This window comes from Oncorhynchus masou, unplaced genomic scaffold, assembly GCF_036934945.1.
Source record: "Oncorhynchus masou masou isolate Uvic2021 unplaced genomic scaffold, UVic_Omas_1.1 unplaced_scaffold_1827, whole genome shotgun sequence".
In the NCBI taxonomy this organism is placed as follows: Eukaryota; Metazoa; Chordata; class Actinopteri; order Salmoniformes; family Salmonidae; genus Oncorhynchus; species Oncorhynchus masou.
In genome coordinates this window covers 42,501-57,242 of record NW_027008341.1, presented here as the reverse complement: position 1 = coordinate 57,242, position 14,742 = coordinate 42,501, and the positions used below count along the sequence as shown (strand labels likewise).

The following is a 14,742-nucleotide window of genomic DNA, read 5'->3' as shown; positions in this document are numbered from 1 at the left end:
AATCTAAATATATCCAGTACCTCTAACATACCCTTTAATCTAAATATATCCAGTACCTCTAACATACCCTTTAAGTTTAAAGGTTTAAAACGCCTTGTGGAAGAGTTTGTTTGTGTCGTGTTGAGATTTCCATATACGAGCACACACACACGCACGCACGCACGCACGCACGCACGCACACACACACACACACACACACACACACACACTCAGTGTTTGGTGGAATGAGGTCAAAGGTGACTCACCCATTTCCTGGGTCTGCCTCTCGGTCTCTTCTCTCCAGAGGCCAGGGCTTTCTGCAAAGCAAACACAAGACTCGTCATTAGACACAACATATAGACACTAAATCTAGAAATAAATCAAGAAATAAATCTAGAAATAAATCGAGAAAAATATTAAGAAATAAATCTAGAAATGAATCTAGAAAAATATTAAGAAATAAATCTAGAAATGAATCTAGAAAAATATTAAGAAATAAATCTAGAAATAAATCGAGAAAAATATTAAGAAATAAATCTAGAAATAAATCTCATATATGATAGTTTATTTATCCCCCCTGCAGGATAACAGAAAAAACAAGTACATGAAGATGACATTTGACATCTTTGAAATGTAGCAGAGCCACTTATCCAGAGCCACTTAAAATCAGTTAAACACCCTTAGAAAGAAGGGTTCCAGAACGGCTATTTGGCTCTCCCCATAGGAGAACCCTTTGAAGAACCCTTTTAGGTTCTATGTAGAACCCTCTCCTCCTCCACCCCCCCTCTCCCTCCCTCTCTCTCTCTCCCTCCCTCCCTCCCTCCCTCCCTCCCTCCCTCCCTCCCTCCCTCCCTCCCTCCCTCCCTCCCTCCCTATCCCTCCCTCCCTCCATGTGTTATATCAGAGGAGTATCAGCAAGATAAGCAGGTATGTCAGACAGGAAGTGACATCTTGTTCCAGTCTTTCAGCTGGTCCGAACACTAGCAGCTTCACTGTAATCAGTCCACTATGGGCCCTGGTCAGAAGTACACTCTTTAGAGAAAAGGGTTCCAAAAGGTTCTTCCACTGTCTCCCACAGGAGAACCATGTAGAACCCTCTCGGGGGGAAATGTTTCTACATGGAACCCCGACAGAGTGCTACCTAAAAGGGTTCTTCCGTTGTCTCCCACAGGAGAACCACGTAGAACCCTCTCGGGGGGAAATGTTTCTACATGGAACCCGACAGAGTGCTCCCTAAAAGGGTTCTTCCGTTGTCTCCCACAGGAGAACCACGTAGAACCCTCTCGGGGGGAAATGTTTCTACATGGAACCCGACAGAGTGCTCCCTAAAAGGGTTCTTCCACTGTCTCCCACAGGAGAACTCTTTTGGGTTCCAGGTAGAACTCTTTTGGGTTCCATGTAGTTGGGTTATCGCTGCACCTGCGATATAATCTGGCAGAGGTGTGTACGCCACCAATAACATTTAATTAACTGTCTCAGACGGGGAGCACAACGGCTTCTTCTTCTCGTGTCTCTGCGACTGCCTCGTCCTCCTCCTCTTCCTCCTCTTCCACCTCCTCCTCCTCTTCCACCTCCTCTACCTCCTCCTCCTCTCCCACCTCCTCCTCCTCTCCCTCCTCTTCCACCTCCTCCTCCTCTTCCTCTCCCTCCTCTCCACCTCCTCCTCCTCTTCCTCCTCCTCTCCCTCCTCTTCCACCTCCTCCTCCTCTTCCACCTCCTCCTCTCCCTCCTCTTCCACCTCCTCCTCCTCTTCCACCTCCTCCTCTCCCTCCTCTTCCACCTCCTCCTCCTCCTCGTCCTCCTCCTCTTCCTCCTCCTCTCCCTCCTCTTCCACCTCCTCCTCCTCTTCCTCCTCCTCTTCCAACTCCTCCTCCTCTTCCTCATCCTCTCCCTCCTCTTCCACCTCCTCCTCCTCTTCCACCTCCTCCTCTCCCTCCTCTTCCACCTCCTCCTCCTCTTCCACCTCCTCCTCTCCCTCCTCTTCCACCTCCTCCTCTTCCACCTCCTCCTCTCCCTCCTCTCCACCTCCTCTTCCACCTCCCCCTCTCACTCCTCTTCCACCTCCTCCTCCTCTCCCACCTCCTCCTCTCCCTCCTCTCCACCTCCTCCTCCTTTTCCACCTCCTCCTCCTCTACCTCCTCCTTTTCCACCTCCTCCTCCTCTCCCACCTCCTCCTCTCCCTCCTCTCCACCTCCTCCTCCTTTTCCACCTCCTCCTCCTCTACCTCCTCCTTTTCCAACTCCTCCTCTCCCACCTCCTCCTCTCCCACCTCCTCCTCTCCCTCCTCTCCACCTCCTCCTCCTCTTCCTCCTCCTCTTCCTCCTCCTCCTCTTCCTCCTCCTCTTCCACCTCCTCCTTTTCCACCTCCTCCTCCTCCTCTCCCTCCTCTTCTAACTTCTCCTTCACCTCCTTCTCTTCTACCTACACCTCCTCTTCAACATTCTTCTCCTCCTCCTCTCCCCCCTCCTCCACCTCCTCCTCTTCTCCCTCCTCCTCCACCTCCTCCTCCTCTCCCTCCTCTTCTACCTCCTCATTCACCTCCTTCTCTTCTACCTCCACCTCCTCCTCCTCTACCTCCCTAACCACCTCATCGTCTCCCTCCTCTTCCACCTCCTCTTCTCACTTCTCTTCCACCTCCTCCTCCTCCTCTCCCTCATCTTCCACCTCCTCCTCTTCCACCTCCTCCTCCTCTTCCTCCTCTTCCACCTCCTCCTCCTCCTCTCCCTCCTCTTCCAGGTTCCAGGGGAATTCTAGTGTAGGTATCCCTTCCCCAACCAAACAGGAATGCACGGTAAATATAGTCCTCTCCCTCCTCTCCACCTCCTCCTCCTCCACCTCCTCCTCCCCCACCTCCTCCTCCTCCTCCTCCTCCTCTCCCTCCTCTTCCAGGTCCCAGGTCCCAGGGGAATTCTAGTGTAGGTATCCCTTCCCCAACCAAACAGGAATGCACGGTAAATATAGCATGGCTTTGCGATGGTAACTAAGTCAATCTGAGTGTAGTGATGACTGGGTGGAAAACTATGCTATGTTGTACTTATCAGGAAAGGCAATGATGAATGGCCAATGCAATTTCCCTTGAAGGCCTCCATTATCAGCCAAATAGTGATAATTTTGGGGCTAAAGATGGGCCGTCAACTCTTACCGCCCTATGGCCAGTCCTCCACTGTCTCAGAGAGATTCCCTCTGCAGGTGGCTCGTCTCTCATCTCTCTGCTGAGATTATCTCTTATCTGCCAAACACACACACACACACCCCTACCGCTCTCGAGGTGACTAGCCTATCAGTCACCTATATCTGCCAAACACACACACACACACACACACACACACACACACACACACACACACACACACCCCCTACCGCTCTCGAGGTGACTAGCCTATCCGTCACCTATATCTGCCAAACACGCACGCACGCACGCACGCACACACACACACACACACACACACCCCTACCACTCTCGAGGTGACTTGCCTATCCGTCACCTATATCTGCCAAACACGCACGCACGCACACACACACACACACACACACACACACACACACACACACACACACACACACACACACACACACACACACACACACACACACACACACACACACCCCTACCACTCTCGAGGTGACTTGCCTATCCGTCACCTAACGTCAAAGCACAGACTAGAGCCAACTACATCCCAACAAGACTACAGGACTAAAAGGTGATGATGATTCACAGACTAGAGCCAACTACATCCCAACAAGCCTACAGGACTAAAAGGTGATGATGATTCACAGACTAGAGCCAACTACATCCCAACAAGCCTACAGGACTAAAAGGTGATGATGATTCACAGACTAGAGCCAACTACATCCCAACAAGCCTACGGGACTAAAAGGTGATGATGATTCACAGACTAGAGCCAACTACATCCCAACAAGCCTACGGGACTAAAAGGTGATGATGATTCACAGACTAGAGCCAACTACATCCCAACAAGCCTACGGGACTAAAAGGTGATGATGATTCACAGACTAGAGCCAACTACATCCCAACAAGCCTACAGGACTAAAAGGTGATGATGATTCACAGACTAGAGCCAACTACATCCCAACAAGCCTACAGGACTAAAAGGTGATGATGATTCACAGACTAGAGCCAACTACATCCCAACAAGCCTACGGGACTAAAAGGTGATGGTGATTCACAGACTAGAGCCAACTACATCCCAACAAGCCTACAGGACTAAAAGGTGATGATGATTCACAGACTAGAGCCAACTACATCCCAACAAGCCTACAGGACTAAAAGGTGATGATGATTCACAGACTAGAGCCAACTACATCCCAACAAGCCTACGGGACTAAAAGGTGATGATGATTCACAGACTAGAGCCAACTACATCCCAACAAGCCTACAGGACTAAAAGGTGATGATGATTCACAGACTAGAGCCAACTACATCCCAACAAGCCTACAGGACTAAAAGGTGATGATGATTCACAGACTAGAGCCAACTACATCCCAACAAGCCTACGGGACTAAAAGGTGATGATGATTCACAGACTAGAGCCAACTACATCCCAACAAGCCTACAGGACTAAAAGGTGATGATGATTCACAGACTAGAGCCAACTACATCCCAACAAGCCTACGGGACTAAAAGGTGATGATGATTCACAGACTAGAGCCAACTACATCCCAACAAGCCTACAGGACTAAAAGGTGATGATGATTCACAGACTAGAGCCAACTACATCCCAACAAGCCTACAGGACTAAAAGGTGATGATGATTCACAGACTAGAGCCAACTACATCCCAACAAGCCTACAGGACTAAAAGGTGATGATGATTCACAGACTAGAGCCAACTACATCCCAACAAGCCTACAGGACTAAAAGGTGATGGTGATTCACAGACTAGAGCCAACTACATCCCAACAAGCCTACAGGACTAAAAGGTGATGATGATTCACAGACTAGAGCCAACTACATCCCAACAAGCCTACGGGACTAAAAGGTGATGATGATTCACAGACTAGAGCCAACTACATCCCAACAAGCCTACGGGACTAAAAGGTGATGATGATTCACAGACTAGAGCCAACTACATCCCAACAAGCCTACGGGACTAAAAGGTGATGATGATTCACAGACTAGAGCCAACTACATCCCAACAAGCCTACGGGACTAAAAGGTGATGATGATTCACAGACTAGAGCCAACTACATCCCAACAAGCCTACGGGACTAAAAGGTGATGATGATTCACAGACTAGAGCCAACTACATCCCAACAAGCCTACGGGACTAAAAGGTGATGATGATTCACAGACTAGAGCCAACTACATCCCAACAAGCCTACGGGACTAAAAGGTGATGATGATTCACAGACTAGAGCCAACTACATCCCAACAAGCCTACAGGACTAAAAGGTGATGATGATTCACAGACTAGAGCCAACTACATCCCAACAAGCCTACGGGACTAAAAGGTGATGATGATTCACAGACTAGAGCCAACTACATCCCAACAAGCCTACAGGACTAAAAGGTGATGATGATTCACAGACTAGAGCCAACTACATCCCAACAAGCCTACAGGACTAAAAGGTGATGATGATTCACAGACTAGAGCCAACTACATCCCAACAAGCCTACAGGACTAAAAGGTGATGATGATTCACAGACTAGAGCCAACTACATCCCAACAAGCCTACAGGACTAAAAGGTGATGATGATTCACAGACTAGAGCCAACTACATCCCAACAAGCCTACAGGACTAAAAGGTGATGATGATTCACAGACTAGAGCCAACTACATCCCAACAAGCCTACAGGACTAAAAGGTGATGATGATTCACAGACTAGAGCCAACTACATCCCAACAAGCCTACAGGACTAAAAGGTGATGATGATTCACAGACTAGAGCCAACTTTGTATCTAAGACAATTGTGTAGTCTAGAGCGATTTTCTAGGTTAGCTAGCCAGCTATTGTCGTTCTTTTAACGTAACGTAACGCAATTAACACTGCTAGCTAGCCAGCTAGCCCCCGAATAGCAGCACTGTAGAAACTATTACAGTACAACGGTTTGATTTGTTTGATCGTAGCTAGCTAGCTACATAGCCGTCTTTGTATCTAAGACAATTGTGTAGTCTAGAGCGATTTTCTAGGTTAGCTAGCCAGCTATTGTCGTTCTTTTAACGTAACGTAATGCAATCAACACTGCTAGCTAGCCAGCTAGCCCCGAATAGCAGCACTGTAGAAACTATTACACTCGACGGAACGACTTGATTAGTGTAGTGTCAACATCGCAGCCACTGCCAGCTAGCCTACAAAGTCAACAACGCAGCCACTGCCAGCTAGCCTACTCCAGCAGTACTGTATCATTTCAATCATTTTAGTCAATAAGATTCTTGCTACGTAAGCTTAACTTTCTGAACATTCGAGACGTGTAGTCCACTTGTCATTCCAATCTCCTTTGCATTAGCGTAGCCTCTTCTGTAGCCTGTCAACTATGTGTCTATCTATCCCTGTTCTCTCCTCTCTGCACAGACCATACAAACGCTCCACACCGCGTGGCCGCGGCCACCCTAATCTGGTGGTCCCAGCGCGCACGACCCACGTGGAGTTCCAGGTCTCCGGTAGCCTCTGGAACTGCCGATCTGCGGCCAACATGGCAGAGTTCATCTCAGCCTATGCCTCCCTCCAGTCCCTCGACTTCTTGGCACTGACGGAAACATGGATCACCACAGATAACACTGCTACTCCTACTGCTCTCTCTTCGTCCGCCCACGTGTTCTCGCACACCCCGAGAGCTTCTGGTCAGCGGGGTGGTGGCACCGGGATCCTCATCTCTCCCAAGTGGTCATTCTCTCTTTCTCCCCTTACCCATCTGTCTATCGCCTCCTTTGAATTCCATGCTGTCACAGTTACCAGCCCTTTCAAGCTTAACATCCTTATCATTTATCGCCCTCCAGGTTCCCTCGGAGAGTTCATCAATGAGCTTGATGCCTTGATAAGCTCCTTTCCTGAGGACGGCTCACCTCTCACAGTCCTGGGCGACTTTAACCTCCCCACGTCTACCTTTGACTCATTCCTCTCTGCCTCCTTCTTTCCACTCCTCTCCTCTTTTGACCTCACCCTCTCACCTTCCCCCTACTCACAAGGCAGGCAATACGCTCGACCTCATCTTTACTAGATGCTGTTCTTCCACTAACCTCATTGCAACTCCCCTCCAAGTCTCCGACCACTACCTTGTATCCTTTTCCCTCTCGCTCTCATCCAACACTTCCCACACTGCCCCTACTCGGATGGTATCGCGCCGTCCCAACCTTCGCTCTCTCTCCCCCGCTACTCTCTCCTCTTCCATCCTATCATCTCTTCCCTCTGCTCATACCTTCTCCAACCTATCTCCTGATTCTGCCTCCTCAACCCTCCTCTCTTCCCTTTCTGCATCCTTTGACTCTCTATGTCCCCTATCCTCCAGGCCGGCTCGGTCCTCCCCTCCCGCTCCGTGGCTCGACGACTCATTGCGAGCTCACAGAACAGATCTCCGGGCAGCCGAGCGGAAATGGAGGAAAACTCGCCTCCCTGCGGACCTGGCATCTTTTCACTCCCTCCTCTCTACATTTTCCTCCTCTGTCTCTGCTGCTAAAGCCACTTTCTACCACTCTAAATTCCAAGCATCTGCCTCTAACCCTAGGAAGCTCTTTGCCACCTTCTCCTCCCTCCTGAATCCTCCTCCCCATCCCCCCCTCCTCCCTCTCTGCAGATGACTTCGTCAACCATTTTGAAAAGAAGGTCGACGACATCCGATCCTCGTTTGCTATGTCAAACGACACCGCTGGTTCTGCTCACACTGCCCTACCCTGTGCTCTAACCTCTTTCTCCCCTCTCTCTCCAGATGACATCTCGCTTCTTGTGACGGCCGGCCGCCCAACAACCTGCCCGCTTGACCCTATCCCCTCCTCTCTTCTCCAGACCATTTCCGGAGACCTTCTCCCTTACCTCACCTCGCTCATCAACTCATCCCTGACCGCTGGCTACGTCCCTTCCGTCTTCAAGAGAGCGAGAGTTGCACCCCTTCTGAAAAAACCTACACTCGATCCCTCCGATGTCAACAACTACAGACCAGTATCCCTTCTTTCTTTTCTCTCCAAAACTCTTGAACGTGCCGTCCTTGGCCAGCTCTCCCGCTATCTCTCTCAGAATGACCTTCTTGTTCCAAATCAGTCAGGTTTAAATACTAGTCATTCAACTGAGACTGCTCTTCTCTGTATCACGGAGGCGCTCTGCACTGCTAAAGCTAACTCTCTCTCCTCTGCTCTCATCCTTCTAGACCTATCGGCTGCCTTCGATACTGTGAACCATCAGATCCTCCTCTCCACCCTCTCCGAGTTGGGCATCTCCGGCGCGGCCCACGCTTGGATTGCGTCCTACCTGACAGGTCGCTCCTACCAGGTGGCGTGGCGAGAATCTGTCTCCTCGCCACGCGCTCTCACCACTGGTGTCCCCCAGGGCTCTGTTCTAGGCCCTCTCCTATTCTCGCTATACACCAAGTCACTTGGCTCTGTCATAACCTCACATGGTCTCTCCTATCATTGCTATGCAGACGACACACAATTAATCTTCTCCTTTCCCCCTTCTGATGACCAGGTGGCGAATCGCATCTCTGCATGTCTGGCAGACATATCAGTGTGGATGACGGATCACCACCTCAAGCTGAACCTCGGCAAGACGGAGCTGCTCTTCCTCCCGGGGAAGGACTGCCCGTTCCATGATCTCGCCATCACGGTTGACAACTCCATTGTGTCCTCCTCCCAGAGCGCTAAGAACCTTGGCGTGATCCTGGACAACACCCTGTCGTTCTCAACCAACATCATGGCGGTGGCCCGTTCCTGTAGGTTCATGCTCTACAACATCCGCAGAGTACGACCCTGCCTCACACAGGAAGCGGCGCAGGTCCTAATCCAGGCACTTGTCATCTCCCGTCTGGATTACTGCAACTCGCTGTTGGCTGGGCTCCCTGCCTGTGCCATTAAACCCCTACAACTCATCCAGAACGCCGCAGCACGTCTGGTGTTCAACCTTCCCAAGTTCTCTCACGTCACCCCGCTCCTCCGCTCTCTCCACTGGCTTCCAGTTGAAGCTCGCATCCGCTACAAGACCATTGTGCTTGCCTACGGAGCTGTGAGGGGAACGGCACCGCAGTACCTCCAGGCTCTGATCAGGCCCTACACCCAAACAAGGGCACTGCGTTCATCCACCTCTGGCCTGCTCGCCTCCCTACCACTGAGGAAGTACAGTTCCCGCTCAGCCCAGTCAAAACTGTTCGCTGCTCTGGCCCCCCAATGGTGGAACAAACTCCCTCACGACGCCAGGACAGCGGAGTCAATCACCACCTTCCGGAGACACCTGAAACCCCACCTCTTCAAGGAATACCTAGGATAGGATAAGTAATCCTTCTCACCCCCCCTTAAATGATTTAGATGCACTATTGTAAAGTGGCTGTTCCACTGGATGTCAGAAGGTGAATTCACCAATTTGTAAGTCGCTCTGGATAAGAGCGTCTGCTAAATGACTTAAATGTATATGTAAATGACTAGAGCCAACTACATCCCAACAAGCCTACAGGACTAAAAGGTGATGATGATTCACAGACTAGAGCCAACTACATCCCAACAAGGAGGACAGGAGGAGGAGGAGGACAGGAGGAGGAGGACAGGAGGAGCAGGAAAGGAGGAGCAGGACAGGAGGAGGACAGGAGGAGGTGGACAGGAGGAGGAGGAGGACATGAGGAGGACAGGATGAGGACAGGAGGAGGAGGACAGGAGGAGGAGGACAGGAGGAGGAGGACAGGAGGAGGACAGGAGGAGGAGGACATGAGGAGGACAGGAGGAGGAGGACATGAGGAGGACAGGAGGAGGAGGACATGAGGAGGACAGGAGGAGGAGGACAGGATGAGGACAGGAGGAGGAGGACATGAGGAGGACAGGAGGAGGAGGACATGAGGAGGAGGACAGGAGGTGGAGGACATGAGGAGGAGGACAGGAGGTGGACAGGAGGAGGAGGACAGGAGGAGGAGGACAGGATGTGGAGGACAGGAGGAGGAGGAGGACAGGAGGAGGAGGACAGGATGTGGAGGACAGGAGGAGGAGGACAGGAGGAGGAGGACAGGAGGTGGAGGACATGAGGAGGAGGACAGGAGGTGGACAGGAGGAGGAGGACAGGAGGAGGAGGACAGGATGTGGAGGACAGGAGGAGGAGGAGGACAGGAAGAGGAGGACAGGAGGAGGAGGACAGGATGAGGACAGGAGGTGGAGGACAGGAGGAGGAGGACAGGAGGAGGACAGGAGGAGGAGGACAGGAGGAGGAGGACAGGATGTGGAGGACAGGAGGAGGACAGGAGGTGGAGGACAGGAGGAAGACAGGAGGAGGACAGGAGGAGGAGGACAGGAGGTGGAGGACAGGAGGAGGACAGGAGTTGGAGGACAGGAGGAAGACAGGTGGAGGACAGGAGGAGGACAGGAGGAGGACAGGAGGTGGAGGACAGGAGGAAGACAGGTGGAGGACAGGAGGAGGACAGGAGGTGGAGGACAGGAGGTGGAGGACAGGAGGAGGACAGGAGGACGACAGGAGGAGGTGGACAGGAGGAGGAGGACAGGAGGAGGACAGGAGGAGGACAGGAGGAGGAGGACAGGAGGAGGACAGGAGGAGGAGGACAGGAGGTGGACAGGAGGAGGAGGACAGGAGGTGGAGGACAGGAGGAGGAGGACAGGAGGTGGAGGAGGAGGAGGACAGGAGGTGGAGGACAGGAGGAGGAGTAGGACAGGAGAACAGGAGGGAAGGGAGGAGGAGAAAGAGGTGGGTTTAAATGAGCAGACTGGTACACTGTATATGGATCAGGATCCAACAATGACTGCCGCTGCTCAGTGGAGAATATATATATATCTATATCTATATACACTGCTCAAAAAAATAAAGGGAACACTAAAATAACACATCCTAGATCTGAATGAATGAAATATTCTTATTAAATACTTTTTTCTTTACATAGTTGAATGTGCTGACAACAAAATCACACAAAAATGAGCAATGGAAATCAAATTTATCAACCCATGTAGATCTGGATTTGGAGTCACACTCAAAATTAAAGTGGAAAACCACACTACAGGCTGATCCAACTTTGATGTAATGTCCTTAAAACAAGTCAAAATGAGGCTCAGTACTGTGTGTGGCCTCCTCGTGCCTGTATGACCTCCCTACAACGCCTGGGCATGCTCCTGATGAGGTGACGGATGGTCTCCTGAGGGATCTCCTCCCAGACCTAAACTAAAGCATCCGCCAACTTCTGGACAGTCTGTGGTGCAACGTGGCGTTGGTGGATGGAGCGAGACATGATGTCCTAGATGTGCTCAATTGGATTCAGGTCTGGGGAACGGGCGGGCCAGTCCATAGCATCAATGCCTTCCTCTTGCAGGAACTGCTGACACACTCCAGCCACATGAGGTCTAGCATTGTCTTGCATTAGGAGGAACCCAGGGCCAACCGCACCAGCGTATGGTCTCACAAGGGCTCTGAGGATCTCATCTCGGTACCTAATGGCAGTCAGGCTTCCTCTAGCGAGCACATGGAGGGCTGTGCGGCCCCCCCAAAGAAATGCCACCCCACACCATGACTGACCCACCGCCAAACCGGTCATGCTGGAGGAAGTTGCAGGCAGCAGAACGTTCTCCACGGCGTCTCCAGACTCTGTCACGTCTGTCACATGTGTTCAGTGTGAAACTGCTTTCATCTGTGAAGAGCACAGTGCGCCAGTGGCGAATTTGCCAATCTTGGTGTTCTCTGGCAAATGCCAAACGTCCTGCACGGTGTTGGGCTGTAAGCACAACCCCCACCTGTGGACGTCGGGCCCTCATACCACCCTCATGGAGTCTGTTTCTGACCGTTTGAGCAGCCACATGCACATTTGTGGCCTGCTGGAGGTCATTTTGCAGGGCTCTGGCAGTGCCCCTCCTTGCACAAAGGCGGAGGTAGCGGTCCTGCTGCTGGGTTGTTGCCCTCCTACGGCCTCCTCCACGTCTCCTGATGTACTGGCCTGTCTCCTGGTAGCGCCTCCATGCTCTGGACACTACGCTGACAGACACAGCAAACCTTGCCACAGCTCGCATTGATGTGCCATCCTGGATGAGCTGCACTACCTGAGCCACTTGTGTGGGTTGTAGACTCCGTCTCATGCTACCACTAGAGTGAAAGCACTGCCAGCATTCAAAAGTGACCAAAACATCAGCCAGGAAGCATAGGAACTGAGAAGTGGTCTGAGGTCACCACCTGCAGAACCACTCCTTTATCGTGGGTGTCTTGCTAATTGCCTATAATTTCCACCTGTTCTCTATTCCATTTGCACAACAGCATGTGAAATGTATTGTCAATCAGTGTTGCTTCCTAAGTGGACAGTTTGATTTCACAGAAGTGTGATTGACTTGGAGTTACATTGTGTTGTTTAAGTGTTCCCTTTATATTTATTTTGAGCAGGTATATATATCATGTCATCTAGACAGAGGTACTGAAGGGAGGATCACAGGAGGTGGAGAAGGACAGGAGGAGGACAGGAGGAGGAGAAGGACAGGAGGTGGAGGAGGTCAGGAGGAGGAGGACAGGAGGAGGAGGAGGACAGGAGGAGGAGGAGGACAGGAGGAGGAGGAGGACAGGAGGAGGACAGGAGGAGGAGAAGGAGGAGGAGGACAGGAGGAGGAGGAGGACAGGAGGAGGAGGACAGGAGGAGGAGGAGGACAGGAGGTGGAGGACAGGAGTAGGAGGAGGACAGGAGGAGGAGGAGGAGGAGGACAGGAGGAGGAGGAGGACAGGAGGAGGACAGGAGGAGGACAGGAGGAGGAGGACAGGAGGAGGAGGAGGACAGGAGGTGGAGGAGGACAGGAGGAGGAGGACAGGAGGAGGAGAAGGAGGAGGAGGACAGGAGGAGGACAGGAGGAGGAGGAGGACAGGAGGAGGAGGAGGGGGACAGGAGGAGGGGGACAGGAGGAGGAGGACAGGAGGAGGACAGGAGGAGGAGGACAGGAGGAGGACAGGAGGAGGACAGGAGGAGGACAGGAGGAGGAGGAGGACAGGAGGAGGAGGAGTACAGGAGGAGGAGGACAGGAGGAGGAGAAGGAGGAGGAGGAATGCTGCCTATGACCCCAAGAACACCATCCCCACCGTCAAACATGGAGGTGGAAACATTATGCTCTGGGGGTGTTTTTCTGCTAAGGGGACAGGACAACTTCACTGCATCAAAGGGACGATGGACGGGGCCAGGTACCGTCAAATCTTGGGTGAGAACCTCCTTCCCTCAGCCAGGGCATTGGAAATGGGTGGTGGATGGGTATTCCAGCATGACAATGACCCAAAACACACGGCCAAGGCAACAAAGGAGTGGCTCAGGAAGAAGCACATTAAGGTCCTGGAGTGGCCTAGACAGTCTCCAGACCTTATCCCATAGAACATCTGTGGAGGGAGATGAAGGTTTGAGTTGCCAAACGTCAGCCTCGAAACCTTAATGTCTTGGAGAAGATCTGCAAAGAGGAGTGGGACAAAATCCCTCCTGAGATGTGTGCAAACCTGGTGGCCAACGACAAGAAACGTCTGACCTCTGTGATTTGCCAACAAGGGTTTTGTCACCAAGTACTGAGTCATGTTTTGCAAAGGGGTCGATTTATATCAATTTATAACATTTTTGACATGCGTTTTTCTGGATTTTTTGTTGTTGTTATTCTGTTCAAATGAACCTACCATTAAAATTATAGACTGAGCATTTCTTTGTCAGTGGGCGAATGGACAAAACCAGCAGGGATCAAATACTTTTTCCCCTCACTGCATATCAAGCCCTGTATATCAAGCCCTGTATAACAAGCAGCCCTGCATATCAAGCCCTGTATATCAAGCATCCCTGCATATCAAGCCCTGCATATCAAGCCCTGTATAACAAGCAGCCATGCATATCAAGCCCTGCATATCAAGCCCTGTATATCAAGCATCCCTGCATATCAAGCCCTGTATATCAAGCATCCCTGCATATCAAGCCCTGCATATCAAGCCCTGTATAACAAGCAGCCATGCATATCAAGCCCTGCATATCAAGCCCTGTATATCAAGCCCTGTATATCAAGCATCCCTGCATATCAAGCCCTGTATATCAAGCATCCCTGCATATCAAGCCCTGTATATCAAGCATCCCTGCATATCAAGCCCTGCATATCAAGCCCTGTATAACAAGCAGCCATGCATATCAAGCCCTGCATATCAAGCCCTGTATATCAAGCCTTGTATATCAAGCATCCCTGCATGTCAAGCCCTGTATATCAAGCATCCCTGCATATCAAGCCCTGTATAACAAGCAGCCCTGCATATCAAACCCTGCATATCAAGCCCTGTATAACAAGCAGCCCTGCATATCAAGCCCTGTATAACAAGCCTGCATATCAAGCCCTGTATAACAAGCAGCCCTGCATATCAAGCCCTGTATAACAAGCCTGCATATCAAGCCCTGTATAACAAGCAGCCCTGCATATCAAACCCTGCATATCAAGCCCTGTATAACAAGCAGCCCTGCATATCAAGCCCTGTATATCAAGCCTGCATATCAAGCCCTGTATAACAAGCAGCCCTGCATATCAAGCCCTGTATAACAAGCAGCCCTGCATATCAAGCCCTGTATATCAAGCCTGCATATCAAGCCCTGCATATCAAGCCCTGTATAACAAGCAGCCCTGTATATCAAGCCCAG

At 51.2% G+C, this 14,742-nt stretch overlaps 1 protein-coding gene across 1 annotated transcript in view; it reads right to left on the bottom strand.

Annotated features, from left to right (window-relative positions):
* Window positions 1-245: 245 nt before the first annotated feature.
* The window catches only part of LOC135532344 (high mobility group protein HMGI-C-like), a gene marked incomplete at its 3' end in the record, with an annotated part of 31,677 nt that continues 17,180 nt past the window's right edge, over window positions 246-14,742 (bottom strand). Inside the window, exon 3 of the mRNA XM_064959910.1 lies at window positions 246-296. Within this exon, the coding sequence (XP_064815982.1) occupies window positions 246-296 (51 nt within the window). The remainder of the gene's footprint in view (window positions 297-14,742) is intronic.